This window comes from Drosophila navojoa, chromosome 2 (genome assembly GCF_054131105.1).
Source record: "Drosophila navojoa isolate 15081-1374.11 chromosome 2, UAZ_NAV_1.0, whole genome shotgun sequence".
Taxonomy (NCBI): domain Eukaryota; kingdom Metazoa; phylum Arthropoda; class Insecta; order Diptera; family Drosophilidae; genus Drosophila; species Drosophila navojoa.
The window spans coordinates 29,619,252-29,632,974 of NC_142890.1; the positions used below are offsets into that span (position 1 = coordinate 29,619,252).

At 35.0% G+C, this 13,723-nt stretch overlaps 5 protein-coding genes and 1 non-coding gene across 6 annotated transcripts in view; 1 reads left to right on the forward strand and 5 right to left on the reverse strand.

Moving 5' to 3' along the window:
• Positions 1-13,723, reverse strand: part of LOC108659806 (transcription elongation factor 1 homolog) — a 27,863-nt gene continuing 14,140 nt past the window's right edge. The window contains exons 2-3 of the mRNA XM_018112911.3: positions 416-569; positions 1-352 (exon numbers count right to left, since the gene is read on the reverse strand). Of these exons, the coding sequence (XP_017968400.1) occupies positions 220-352; positions 416-531 (249 nt within the window). The 5' untranslated portion in view covers positions 532-569 and the 3' untranslated portion in view covers positions 1-219. The remainder of the gene's footprint in view (positions 353-415; positions 570-13,723) is intronic.
• On the reverse strand, positions 1,245-2,623 carry RpL15 (ribosomal protein L15). The gene is made up of 3 exons (XM_018112909.3): positions 2,474-2,623; positions 1,781-2,107; positions 1,245-1,607 (listed from the first exon to the last, which is right to left on the reverse strand). Exons 2-3 carry the CDS (start codon positions 2,087-2,089, stop codon positions 1,302-1,304), a joined length of 615 nt encoding a protein of 204 aa, XP_017968398.1. The 5' UTR covers positions 2,090-2,107; positions 2,474-2,623; the 3' UTR covers positions 1,245-1,301.
• LOC115562839 (small nucleolar RNA Me18S-Gm1358) lies at positions 2,265-2,344 on the reverse strand. Its single transcript, XR_003980243.1, has one exon. It is a non-coding gene; the product is annotated as a small nucleolar RNA Me18S-Gm1358 (small nucleolar RNA).
• On the reverse strand, positions 3,632-6,000 carry Calr (calreticulin). The gene is made up of 4 exons (XM_018112908.3): positions 5,723-6,000; positions 5,543-5,647; positions 4,874-5,346; positions 3,632-4,360 (listed from the first exon to the last, which is right to left on the reverse strand). Exons 1-4 carry the CDS (start codon positions 5,802-5,804, stop codon positions 3,809-3,811), a joined length of 1,212 nt encoding a protein of 403 aa, XP_017968397.1. The 5' UTR covers positions 5,805-6,000; the 3' UTR covers positions 3,632-3,808.
• eIF4B (eukaryotic translation initiation factor 4B) lies at positions 8,150-11,947 on the forward strand. Its single transcript, XM_018112763.3, has 5 exons — positions 8,150-8,293; positions 8,674-9,819; positions 9,892-9,955; positions 11,004-11,121; positions 11,770-11,947. The coding sequence occupies exons 1-5, from the start codon at positions 8,281-8,283 to the stop codon at positions 11,821-11,823; spliced, it is 1,395 nt and encodes a 464-aa protein (XP_017968252.2). The 5' UTR covers positions 8,150-8,280; the 3' UTR covers positions 11,824-11,947.
• The window catches only part of SpdS (Spermidine Synthase), a 2,206-nt gene continuing 933 nt past the window's right edge, over positions 12,451-13,723 (reverse strand). Inside the window, exon 2 of the mRNA XM_018112766.3 lies at positions 12,451-13,515. Coding sequence (XP_017968255.1) covers positions 12,780-13,515 — 736 coding nt within the window. The 3' untranslated portion in view covers positions 12,451-12,779. The remainder of the gene's footprint in view (positions 13,516-13,723) is intronic.

A 13,723-nucleotide genomic window follows, 5' to 3' on the forward strand; every position in this document is an offset into this window, starting at 1 on the left:
TTTCAATAATAATTAGAGATTTATTACAATTTTATTCAATTTTGTGCTTACAATTCTATTATATCGAATCTTTTACTGTACATGACATCAAATATATGTATAAATTTATGTCTTACACAGAACTAAAACAAAAGGCAATACAATGAAAGAACATAGTCGATTTAAGTATGAAAATGAATTTGTAAAAGTAAAACCATATTTATAAAATATATACTAGGTTCAATTAGCAGTTTCGCATGCATCAACCCAATCATTATATACGTCGATAGGTTCGGACAAAAAGTTAATTCCAGTTTGAAAGTCCTCTAGACAAACGCGACATGTTATTTTAGCGGTATTCCGGCCTTTGTCCCTGTAAAAGTGCATTAGGTGCATTAATTAAAAGAACAAATTTTAAAATATACGTACAAATTACATTTTTACTTCGCATGACTTTTCGTGATTACAAAATGGACAATTAAACTGTTGATCCAGTGGCTCGATGTTCTTGCGTTTAGGTGGGGGTTTTCTCTTAGATTTTCTTCTCCCCATATTTATTTAGGGTATTTTAATCTTTTTAATTGATATCACTACAATTAGTTAATCGTGTATTAACAAAATAAATTAAGAAAAAACTTGCATTGTGGCCAACGAAATAGAGATGTGAGATACATCAAAACAACCGGCAATAAATATTGAAACATGTATCGATATTTACATATCGATATTGGCCTAATATATTAACCCTTATGTATCACTTGAAGTATTTCAATGCAGTCCCAACATATTTTTAATATAAAATATATACATATATAAATTTGAAGCAAGTACTCTCTTTCGTAGTTAGTGCTGACTATGACTCTTCGTCTGGTATACAAATTGATATCTTTTTCATATATTACTCTAAACGAAAGCGAAATCAATATAAAATTTGTATATATTGAATTATTTCACATGGCAGAGATCGCAATGATCATTATATTATTGAATGAAGAATACCATTTGCCGGATGGAAAACTTACGCTCTTATGTATTTTACTAATATAAATATAATAATACAAAATTTGCTTAGAATATTTTGCATGTTTTATAAGACATATATTTGCTTGCGTATTGCAATTGCGGTTGATACAACTCTACAGCTCGAATATAAACGAGTAAAGTACTCTGCGAATTTTACGAATAATAACGAGATCAACATCATTCAATATTTTAAGAGCTTTTTGCTGTAATGAAACGCGTCCGTTGGAAGAATGATACAAAAATTAATGTATACACCATTTTTAATATGTATTTCAATTTTGGCTGGAAAATAAGTGTATTTAACGCTTCCTATGCATATGCTCGCGATTCTTGCGCTTCCAGGCAGCACGACGTGATCCTCCAATGGTTTGCGAGTATCTGTAGCCCTTGCCGATGCCGCGAGAGCTCTTGCCAGCTGAAGTCAGGCCACGGAGTTCACGGTGCTTGTGAACGTGCTTGCAGATCCAGTTGACCTTAGGGTCACGGCAAATGGCATTGTGATGGATGTCCACCAAAATGACCTCGAAATATTTGTATGACGCGTCCTGTGCCACCCAGTAAGAATTCAAAACGCGCAGACCACCAAGTCTCCTTCCAACACGTTCCTGGAAATAATATTAATGGAATTTTGTTAACATAATGTTCAAAATTTAGATAAATTGCACTTAAGTAATAAAGTCAGACATCTAAGGAAGTTCGAAAATCATTATTTATCACGAAGCAAGTGATTATCATCATGAAAAATCAATTTCTCTAAAATATGCGAATATATACTTACTTCAGCAATAGACTGGAGTCCACGGTAAGGCTTCAGTTGGTTGACACCATGGCTCTTGGGCTTGCCATAGGTGCAGCCCTTGGGCACTGGGCGCTTGCGGCCGCCACGGCGCACACGAATTCTATAAATAACAAAACCTTGCTTTGCGCGGTATCCCAGACGACGTGCCTTGTCGGGACGGGTTGGTCGCGGCGAGCGGTGCAATTTCGTCAATTGACGATACTGCCACACGCGGATGCGAAGCAGGTAACGCATAACATCACTCTGCTTCTTCCTATACAACTCTTGCATATACCGGTAGGCACCCATGTCCAAAGATTGATAGACCTAGTAACAAACGGAATTTGTTATTAGTATACATAATAACGTGTCACATCATTGGTCTATTAAAATGATTGTTGTTTGGTTGTTCCGTGAACCTTAAACAGACAAAAGTCTATTTCAATTATATGTAATATATTAAATATTCGCTGTTAAGATCTACAGATTTTCAGCTATCCATAATCTTCCTTTGCGCAAAACGGCATAAAGAGTGGTGCATGGAAATATCATCATTTTCAAATTGACCATAAATTTAATCTTTAACCAATAGCTGAATTTACCTGTTAAACAGAAAAACAATAATATTAATAATAACTCAAGTGATGGTTTCAAAAACCAATTATATTTATCACAGTAGAAATTGACACCCACCTTTAAAGCCGACCAAAATCCAAAAGGCGGAAGTATGACAAGTTGACAGTAAGACTCCCTACCAGAGTTGCTTTGAAAATGGGAGTCGACATTCACATTAACATATAAGACAAATACTGTTATGAAACAGTGGAATCGAACAACAGTTGACAGAAATATGTGAAACCTTTATATACCGAGTCATTTGTAGGCTGAATCAATAAGTTATTAATTAATTTTGAATTTAATCAGTATAAATTAATCAATAATAAATTTTAAAAATTGAATATTCTATTTTATTATTGAATAATTAAACTGAGATTATCGACTCTGTCCAATTCTACCGTTCCGTTAAATATGTACACTAACCAGAGAGCACATAGACCGGACACGTAGTGTAAAGTGTTTTGCACACTTATTTTCGAGGGTAATCTCCCAGTCAACTTCGTATTTGCTCGGCTCATCACTTTTAGGGGTCGGACTACAAAAATATGCGAGAGCACAATCATTTCGCTTTGTGCGCTCGACCGAAATGGTCGTTGGTTGAACAAAAGATGCCTCTACGCTCAATGTTTCCCTTGCTCTCTCTCTCTCGATGCTCTTTGCTCTCTGTGCCCTCTGGTTAGTGATATGTATCTGGATTAATTTGAACCAGTGCTTGAACTCAAAAGTGGCAATATGAAGCGATAGGCACGATACATCAAACATTTAAAATTTGAAAAAAAAAATCATGGAATCATGAAAACTCTTCATTGAAGAGCTTCAATGCTGAAATCCTTAAGTTGAAATAAATAAAATAATCGTAATTGTATTTTGTAAAAGTACAAGCTAATTTCATAAACGTGAGCATTGTTTCAATGCCATTTCTTCACATTTCCAAAGCCTTGCTCACCAAAGTATTCAATATTATGTCCGTACGTATAAAACCGATTTTTACTTAAGAGTGTCAACCAATATTACTTGACGATATCTAACGAACTGGGGACATGCACGTTAGTAATGTCTTTAATATTTTTGCTTAATTGGCTCCCTTATCATTACCCAACGATTGCAATTAGTATTAAGTGGGTGTCTCAGCGTATGTGAATTCCTCGGTTTCTTATCAATAGTTTGTAAACACGCCCGTTTTTAATGAATTTGAAAATATAATACATTTTTTATATAAGGATGAGAGCGCTATTTGAGGATTTGTTTTTCCTGACATATTTATTGAAGACTAATATGCAAATCCTTTATTTTAAATTATATTATAAGTCTTGCAAAATTTTAATTCTACATAAATAATAAAAGGTGCTTGCAACCACTCGCCAAGCAACTTTAATTCGGACCACGCTCGCGCCTGCTTTGAGATGTTAATTACAATTCATCATGGCCATTTTCCTCTGAATCGGACTTCGCGTCGGCATTTTCCTCATCATCGTCGTCATCGTCCTCATCCTGATTGTCTGCGTTCTTTTTCGACTCCTCTTCATCCTTCTTCCTCTGAACTTCATCCTGCAGCTCCTTCATTTTCTTCTCGCCAGCTTGCGTGTCCTTAACGCCAGCTGCTGTCTTGGCTGCCAGTTCGATGTCATCAGTGATGAGGACATTGTCGAATATCGTGCCAGACTTAACTTGCCACAAATCGAAGCCCAATGTGCAGATCTCATTGCGCAGATAGAGCTTATCGTCTGGACTATATTCAGGATTGTCGATTTCTGGATGCTCCCATGCGCCCTTATAGTTGGGATTGTCCAATTGCTTAGGCTGCCATTCGCCCTTATATTCAGGATTGTCTACCATTGGGGGCTCCCATTCGCCATCCATTTCATCGTCCCAATCCTCAGGCTTGGTGGCATCGGGATCAGGAATGTGCTGTGGCTTGTCCCAATCTTCAGGCTTCTTATCGTCTGGGTCAGGAATGGTTGCCTGTTGAGCATATACACAAATTAATTTTTATTTTAATGTTAGCAAATGTTAAATATCCAATTCATTAAAATAATTTATATTTTAATATATATTTCCTTTTTTTCAAATAAATATTATATGAAAGAACTTTCCGCTAATTACATTTATACAACTTGATAAAACTTTCAACTCAATTTATTTTCCCATTTTACGACCTGAACCAATTGAAAAATGTTCTGATTTTGCACTTTGACTATATATAGTACAGATATTTGTGTATATGTACATATATAATCAGTTTATGTTCATATGGGGGTCTATGTATCAACACATGAGTCTTGGATACTTAAATGACTCAGAGCTCATAATTCACTAGTAGACAATTAAATATTTCGAGCACTGATAACACGTCACTTAAAAAAAAAAAAAACCGAAAAAAAGCCAATAATCAATATTAAACTAATTTGATAAGCATGGACTACATATTTGTGGTGCTCAAGAAACAAATAATGATTATGTTTTATCAAATCTTACCCTATCGTCCCAGTTTTCTGGCTTGCTTGCGTTAGGATCCTTAATCTTTTTGGGCGCTAAGAAGTCCCAGTCATCTTCAAGGTTTCCAGACTCCACCTTCTCATTGTCGATCAGCACCTCATAAGTGTTGTCGGGCTTAATAATTAGAGTGTAGAAATGGGTGTAAACGTCATCTTTGCATCTGATATCCTTGTTGATCAAATGATTTTTGCCCTTATAGCTAAGAATGACATGCACTTTCTTGGTACCGGGCCCACAGATATCGGGTCCGAACATAATCTCGTAGGGCGACTCGCCATGCATATCAGTCTGGTCCAGGGAGCAGTCGAACAGCTTCACATAGCCGCCTCCACAATCGATGTTCTGCTCGTGCTTGACAGAGAACTGAATTACTAATGGTTTATCTTTATTTGAGAAAGCGTCGAACTTTCTGGACAAGGCATAGAATCGAGCGTCCTGTGATGTTTGAATGCCTGTAGGAAATGTGAATTGTATTCATTAATTGTTGCTAATATGTTTACATACACATCATGCTTAAGAAGTACTCGCACACACACACACACACACACACAACTACATATATACACTCATATGAACTTCAGGCACATATGTATGTATGTGTAAATGTATATGTACATATATGAAAATAAGTATAAACCGTTGACTTACCTTTATCTGCTTCAGCATCGTTAAAGAATGAACCTGCTGAGTGAATAAATTTGCCGAACTCTTTGCCAGGATGTTTACTGTAGACCCATTCGTCTTTCCAATTTTCTGCAGAATATACAGACATATACCAAACTAACTTTAACCACAATTATTTTATTATGATTTATTTTACAAGCTTACCATTTTCGAATTTTTCTTCGAAAAATACTTCGCAATTTACAAATCCTATTGTAAATAATGCAATAATTGCCTTAAAGTACATGATGAACGCGTGTTACTTCACCAAACTCCCGAAACAAACTTGTTCTACTGACTGAAGCAATCTGTATATTTGCTCACAAACGCCGGCCCGGCTATGTAGATGGTTATTCAGATAGCAATTGGAAAACGTAGGAGAGAGACAAATACAGTTAATTCGTAAAATCGCTGGAACGTTTTTATTGGATACATGTGGACCAATCATATTTCTCTACGTATCAAAAGTGTTGTAAAATAACTCACTTTTATTCGATAGTCAGCCTAATTTATCGACGTAAAATTCATGTGCCTAGTATGGTGCTAATTTTTTTTTTATATATACGATGAACAGGTAGTGTATTTTCAAAGATATTTATATAAAACAGAGCCATTATAAATAAAAACATAGATATCAAAATCAATCATCTAAGAATATCTAAATATATAAATCTGTATCTTCAGTATTCCTTAGTTTTGTTATAAGTCCATCACATGCCTCAGTTGGGGCTGCCTCCTTTAATCGATTAGGCATCGTGAAGAAATATTTTCCTGGATAATGCATTGATTTAATACAATGATTAAGTGTCTGGATCGGAACTTGCTCTGCCAGATACTAAAATAATAATAATTATTAACAGAAATCGATAATATGCCAGTATCCTTTGTCAACCACCTGCTTTTTTGAAAGACTTAGCAAACATTATTTGATTACTGAAATTTAATAACAATAGATAAGACATGTAGAGCAAACTTTTTCCATACCTTCCCAGAAATAATCAACAAAATAATTTAATAATAATATAAATAATTATTTATTTATATTTTTATTTTTCATGAACATGGTAAGCCCTTTTACGATTTCTTTATACTTTTCCCTCAGAAGAAAATAAATGGGATCATCTCGAAGAAATTTCAATTTTTGTGAGTCTCACTCAGCATTGAAAGAGATAGAATAACCAAAAAAAAAAAAAAAAAAAGAGTGCTCTAGTCCAGACTGCTCGAATTGGAGATATCCTTAACCGGGAACACATACTTAAACATGCATCCACACGCACGCCAAAGCACGCGCTCTGCTAACTGCGCAGTTTGCAGCGACTGCGTTTGTTTGTTGAATAACCTCAATGGTAGTGGGTTTATCGTCATGAAACTTTTTAGAACGTTAACATCATAATGCTCAAATGTGTGTACATTCCAAAGCACAAGTTTCTAATACTTCAAATACGTTTCTTACATATTGGGGGTAATCGTAATGGGGCATCGTATCAAAAATCTATAAATTACAAAGGCTGTGTAGCCATCAAATGTATGTTACTACACAGAAAATCTGAATCCAGGTCCAATAATGCTCAAATTACGATGAAAAATCGAAATCAATTCTCGTATGGTATACACAAAAGTTTCTCTGTAGCTCTTATATATTCGGACAGACCTTCGGACCTACGGACAAGGCTATATCTACCTAGCTCATCGCCCTGATCACGATGCTTCCTTCTGTCTGTTACATACGTTTTCACAAATGCTGATTCACATTCTACGCTGATTCTATGGATTCAGGGTATATATAGCAAACACTGGTACCTCAAGCGAGAACAAGTTCACTTATTTTTACTACCCGAGCCTATAAAGACTCAACCGAGCGAAACTGGCTTGTTTCGTATGCATATTTCAGCGTTGAAAAAGTTTGCTCTACATGCCTCGTCTACGTGTTGTTTGGTCAGTGGTTTTCTCTGTTATTGAATCTTGCGAACAGAGGAATAATGAAAAAATAGTTCGGCTTTATGCCTTTCGTGTATCTCTTATCGTTCTATCGTTCATACCGAACTCTCTACCCTCCCACTTATTGGTTATTTTTGCAACTGAATGTTTATTTCATGAAAAACTTTTTAAAATAGTCTTTTTCATTGAAATGCAAAAAATGTTAAAAGTGGGTACACATACAAACTAATAGGTTTTAATAGACTTTTTTACTGATCAAATCTATATTTTGGGATCTACTAAGTCATATTATGAGATATGTCTTACATTTAAAAAGCCATGTCTATATATTTAAATATTTTAAATAAACATAATGAGATGGATAGTGCCTAAGATTTTACATAACTACAAAAATGCAAAAATTGTTAATTATATATTTTTGTTAACAAGTTTCACCAAAATACTTTTGCGTTTTGATATCAGTATTAAACTTTTGCATTGTGTAATTTACAATACTTTGCCAACACATACTTTCAATGTATTAACCACGCTATCATATACATTTTTATTGAATATGATAGGTATTTGTATCCTTTATTTTATATCTGATTTGGTTGTTAGCTGTGTAAAAGAGTTACAGCATCTACTACAAATGCATGCAGTGGAAACAGTTTAGATCTGATTTCATTGCCATGTGAGAGACGATTTTCTAAAATCGATAACTATATTAAGCATTGATATGTGTCTGTAGATAGCTACACATAACTTCTCTTCAAAATTTAAATTTGTTTGGATTTTTCATCAAGATGGCTTCTGCAGGTTTGATTTAAATTTATATTTAATTTATATTAGAATCATTTGATATAATAAATATATTTTAATAAATGTGCGCTAAAACAAAGAACCATATTCAATGGAAATTTCTCCCCTCGTGGCTGCTCGTTTGACACGTAATGTACATTTCACATGAATGCGTGTATGTTGGTCCCATATATACATATGTAAAAACGTACATACTGCAAGCGCTATTCATCGTAGTTATGTATGTATGTATGTGGGATATATATTTACTCGCGTATCTTTAGGAAAAGAGAATTATTGTATTAATATCGCGGAAGTGCAGTGTATAAGTGTAATAAGTTGATGGAAATCTTAAAGAACATATGTATAAATATGTTTATTCACTTCTTTATTTTCAGGCAAAAAGGGGAAGAAGAATAAAGGAACTGTTATTTCGTTGCAATCGTTTCTTTCCAATGGAGATGCACCCGCAGGAACAACACAAGTTTCAAAGAAAGTTCGAAATTTGGATGGTGATGAAAGTGATGATGGAAGTCACACCTTACCTTTAGTTTATCAGCTACCAACCGCGCCTAGAGCAAATAGAATATTTGATGATGACTCTATCCCCCATAAGCCACCCTTTATAGCTTATATTAATAATTTACCATTTGATGCCAGTGAGGACGACATATACGATTTTTTTGGGAACATTAATCTCGCTTCATTAAGGCTGCCACGGGAAGACGGTGAAACTGGTCGGTCAAGAGGATTCGGCTATGTTGAATTGGAAAGTAGGGAGGACTTAATAAACGTGCTAAGTTTGCCGGATCCCTCAATCAAAGGTCGCCGCATTCGAATTGAATTGTCTAATGAAAACGATCAACAAAATCGCCAGAAAGGCAATCGTCGCTTTGAAGGGTTTGGAAATTCAAGTGAAAACCGTGATTCTGGAAATTGGAGACGGGATAGTCAAAATAATGGAAGCAGCTATGGAGGTTACTCTGGCAATTACGATCGCAGCTTTAATCGTGATCGGAAACCAATTACAGAAAGGGAAGAAAATAATACTCCTGGTTCATGGCGTACAAACTCCCGGCAGCCGTCCACAGACTTTTCGCCTCCGCGAAGGGACCGCGACCAACCATCCGATAAATATCGCCCTAGGAGTGATATGAATGTGCGAGACGATACTGCCAGTTCTGAGGAAAGGCCAAAACTAAATTTAAAGCCTCGAACACTACCAATGCCAGAGATAGTAACTAAACCAGATGATGAGCCAGTCAACGAAATTGATACAAAAGTCAATAACAAACCAAGTGGAACACCTTCGGTGAATGTGTTTGGTTCGGCCAAACCGGTAGATACCGCTACAAGAGAACTAGAAATTGAAGAGCGTTTAGCAGAAGCTCGACGACAAGAGAAGGTGCGCCATGACGAAGGAGTTATAAGTGAAAAGTTGTCGGAAGTCCAACTTGATAAGAACGATAGTGAAAATGCTAATGCTGGAACTATAAGCTGGCGCCGCACCCAGGAAGTTAGTGATGATACCAAAGCTAGTCAAGGTTAGTTGTCAGTGGAAGAATCTGTCTGTAAATCCTTGATAATAAATCGTATATAATCATTTACTATTAAAGGTGAACGACGACGCGATGATCCAGATTACAACAAATTCAATAAACAGCGGGACCGAAATGAGAGGTAAAATTTTGTAGATTTGTAAATTAAACTAAATATTACATAAGCAAGTAAAAAAATTCCGTTGACACAGTTTACTAACAGTTACGTATATACATATATACAAATACATTCACATTTCTTTTAATATTAGGTAAAATAGTAAATTTCAAGACTAAAACTTGCTCTCTGCAACAAATTAAGTTCCGTCAGTGCAAAACTTGTTTTTATACCCTGATTTCCCATTGAAAATGTGTATAATGGTTTTGTTAAAAGTAGGCAGAAGAAGGCGTGACAGACCCAGACACAAAGTATATATATTCTTGATCAGGGCGACGAGCTGAGTCGATATAGCCATGTCCGTCCGTGCGTATGTATGAACGCGTATATCTCTGAAGATATAGGACCTAGAGAAATTGACATTTTTTTCCTAGGTCCGTATATATCACGCACATATCGAGTTTTTCTCTAAAAATCGATAACTTTTCCCGATGTTTTATTATGGATTAAAAACTTTATCGAAGGCTAGTTATTTAATCATATTTTCTACGCGCAGTTAGCAGAGCGCGTTCTAATACGTGCGTGTGTATGTGTGTCTAAAAGAAGTGAAAAGTGATTAGAATATCAGATTGCAGGGTTGAAGATATCTCCTAGTCGAGCAGTCTCGTCTAGAGTCTTACTTGTTTTCTTTTAATTATGTCAGCTATAAATCCTACAATACTTTACACATTTGAATCAAGCTCGTATGTAATTTTTTAGAAGTAATAATTAATGTGCCCATATTAATTATTCATAGGACAATATTGCTACCACCCCCATTCTACCAAAAGCCATTCTCTTAGTTGACCACTCCCGCCTAGAGCACTATTGATTTTTTAAAAGAATATATATAAATGGAAAATCACAGAAAAAGAATTAAACTCGTTTCTTTAATTTACTTTTTACGTTTTAAGTTATACGCTATCTTTTCTTCTATATTTGTAAATAAACGTGTTGTTGACCTATGCTTAGTATAGCTGATTTAATAATTATAAATAAACAACACTAATTTTGAAATATGCTTGATTTTAAGATCTGAGAATACGAAGGCAAAAAATAATCAGAACCACGAAGGAAGAATCAAGGAGGAAAACAAAAATAAGCGAGAACCTCGTGTTCAGGCCAGGAATACACCACAGCAGGGTGAACCTGTAAGTATGAATTTCATAAAAATATATATCAAAAACATTTTATTTAGATGGTCCAAAAATGTATTCATTTTCATCGAGAAACTTAAATCAACTTTAAGAATTTAGTTCTATATTTGAAAATATCACATATTTATACCCTGAACCCATTGAAAATGGGGAAATCAGGGAAGAAATGGTTTTGTGAAAGGTATGTAACAGGCAGAAGGAATCATCGCACCCCACAAAATATGTATATTCTTGATCAGGGCGACGAGCTGAGTCGATTTAGCCCTGTACGTTTGTCTGTCCGTCCGCCTGTCCCTATGTTTGAACGTGTCGAATCGACAATGAATAATTTTTAAAATATCGAGCAGTCTCGACTAAATCTATCTTCTTAGTTTATCAATGTGATGTGATTATTATCATATAAGCTGTTTATTTTCCTAAAATATATGAATCCATGTTTATTATTATTATTATTAATGTGCAATTAAATAACTATGTATTAGTTCTTCATCGAAGACAGCTGTTATCAAAATTTCAGTTTCTGAGCCATTCTAGTTGAGCACCAATAGGTCGGCAAGTCAATCCTCTATATATAGAATTAACCTTGTTATGCATTACTTGATATTAAATATGATAATATTGTAATTTTTAATACACTTTCAGATTTTGCAGTCTTCCAACAAATATTCTGGACTTGACGATGAATCATCCGAATAAAAGCTATTTCTATATTTGTAATAAACGATTACACTAAAAAAATTAACGAACACATTTTACAAGTTAAAAATAAAATCACATTTTGAAACAAATCAACAATTAAATAAAATCAAAATTTCAACAATTTTGTATGTATTAATTTTCATTAGGCTATGTGATTGACTCTAAAAGATGTTTTAGAACAATCATCGAAAGTTGGCGTTTTCTTAAATGATATGGACTTTGGTATTATTTACATAGATTGGTAAAGTTTCTGTTCCCCGTTTTAAACTTTAAACAATATATTTTTCTTTGTTAACAAGTTTAGAGTCTCTTACCATTGGATTGCCTATAACAGCAGCTGCTACGTTGAAAGTACAATACAATTCGTGAAATATTTAAGAAACCCATCCCATTTGAGATCATTGTTGAAGAAAGTCATTGTCTACCGAAAGATGCTACTTGATGTCTTCTGGCTTGGCAGCAAATAAGTAAATCGACCGATCGCCTTGATCACATACAATGCAGTAAATTGTAATGAATTGTTGTCGTCCAGAGCGTGAAAGCAAGCATAGCATGGCTCTCGAGGCGTATATACTTATATTCGTATTCGGTTCTCTTTGCTTAATTACTTAGTGATAGCGCTGATTAAGTCTGACGTGTCATCCAAACGGTAATTTTTATTGTTATTTATAAAATTTGTACATGAATTGTAAAGTTTTTTATTTTAGTGTAATAAAAATATTTTTTTAACAATTTATAAATTTAAAGAAGAGCACGATAAATATCGTAGGGTTTCGGAAGCTATTTTCTTCGTCTTGGTGTATCACAATTGCGGCGTTGCATTTCTTTAATATAAATGATCCGAAAAAGTGGTGTTAATCAATATCCAGTCAAATTATTGGTTAAAACTTATATTTATTGGAATGTGATTAATTCATCAAATTTGGTCTATGCAACATACACTCGAAAAGCATTCACTCGTAAAAGTGTTTCTCAACCCATCGAGGCAATGTAAAGGCAGCCTCATGGACATCACTTGAATAGTACTTCAAATTGAGAGCGTCACTTTCAGATTTCTCAAATCTCTTTGCTGGTTTTTCGAGCTTTCGGCTTGCATCCAGGGAGCCTATAATAAAGCCAATATGGCCACATGGGTAAGATGGGACTGAAGTGACAGCATAGCCCACTTTTGGAAAGTGCAGAGCACAGCCCTTCATTGTTTTCTTGACATAGTCGAAGTCTAGCCAAAAGCTGCCCGCTTGAGAGCATACAACGCCGCCTTCTTTCAGGGCTTGTTTCAACAATCCGAAATAGCTTTCATGGAACAAGCTTACGGCAGGTCCAACTGGGTCCGAGCTGTCAGTTATGATTACATCAAATTCATTTTTATGATTTTTCATATACTCAAATCCATCGCCAATAGTTAAAACTAGCTTCTCACTGTCAAATCCACATGCCATAGAAGGCAAGTACTTCTTAGAAACCTGGACAACACGGTCGTCAATTTCCACTTGGTGGACCTCCTTAACTAGTGGATGCTTTACCACTTCGCGTGCTACGCCCCCATCACCGCCTCCAACAATCAAAACCTTTTGTGGGTTCGAATGACAGCAAAGTGGCAAGAAGGATATCATTTCCTGGTAGGAGAACTCGTCTCTGGTAGTGCACTGAATGATTCCATCCAGTATCAGGCATCTTCCATATGTCTCACTGTGAATAAAGAAATATAAAAACATTTAACTTAAATATAATTAAAATATATTTTAAATTATTAATAAGTTTTTTTTCAGAATATAAGTATATGCTTCTGTTTATAAGAAAAGCAATTGGGGACTGTACTTTTAATCAAATAATGTAAAAAACACTTTTGCATAACTACATTTTATTTTAAAAAAGTGTCCCACATAATAAAATAAAA

What these genes read in the sequence shown, in the direction of transcription:
- RpL15 (XM_018112909.3), bottom strand. Translation starts at nt 2,089, where the DNA reads ATGGGTGCCTACCGGTATATGCAAGAGTTGTATAGGAAGAAGCAGAGT. An exon ending in GACTCCAGTCTATTGCTGAA is followed by an intron (nt 1,608 to 1,780) that starts GTAAGTATATAT and finishes TATTATTTCCAG; the next exon opens with GAACGTGTTGGAAGGAGACT.
- Calr (XM_018112908.3), bottom strand. Translation starts at nt 5,804, where the DNA reads ATGTACTTTAAGGCAATTATTGCATTATTTACAATAGGATTTGTAAAT. An exon ending in CGATGCTGAAGCAGATAAAG is followed by an intron (nt 5,347 to 5,542) that starts GTAAGTCAACGG and finishes CATTTCCTACAG; the next exon opens with GCATTCAAACATCACAGGAC. An exon ending in CAGAAAACTGGGACGATAGG is followed by an intron (nt 4,361 to 4,873) that starts GTAAGATTTGAT and finishes TATGCTCAACAG; the next exon opens with GCAACCATTCCTGACCCAGA.
- eIF4B (XM_018112763.3), top strand. An exon ending in TGATACCAAAGCTAGTCAAG is followed by an intron (nt 9,820 to 9,891) that starts GTTAGTTGTCAG and finishes TTACTATTAAAG; the next exon opens with GTGAACGACGACGCGATGAT. An exon ending in CACCACAGCAGGGTGAACCT is followed by an intron (nt 11,122 to 11,769) that starts GTAAGTATGAAT and finishes ATACACTTTCAG; the next exon opens with ATTTTGCAGTCTTCCAACAA.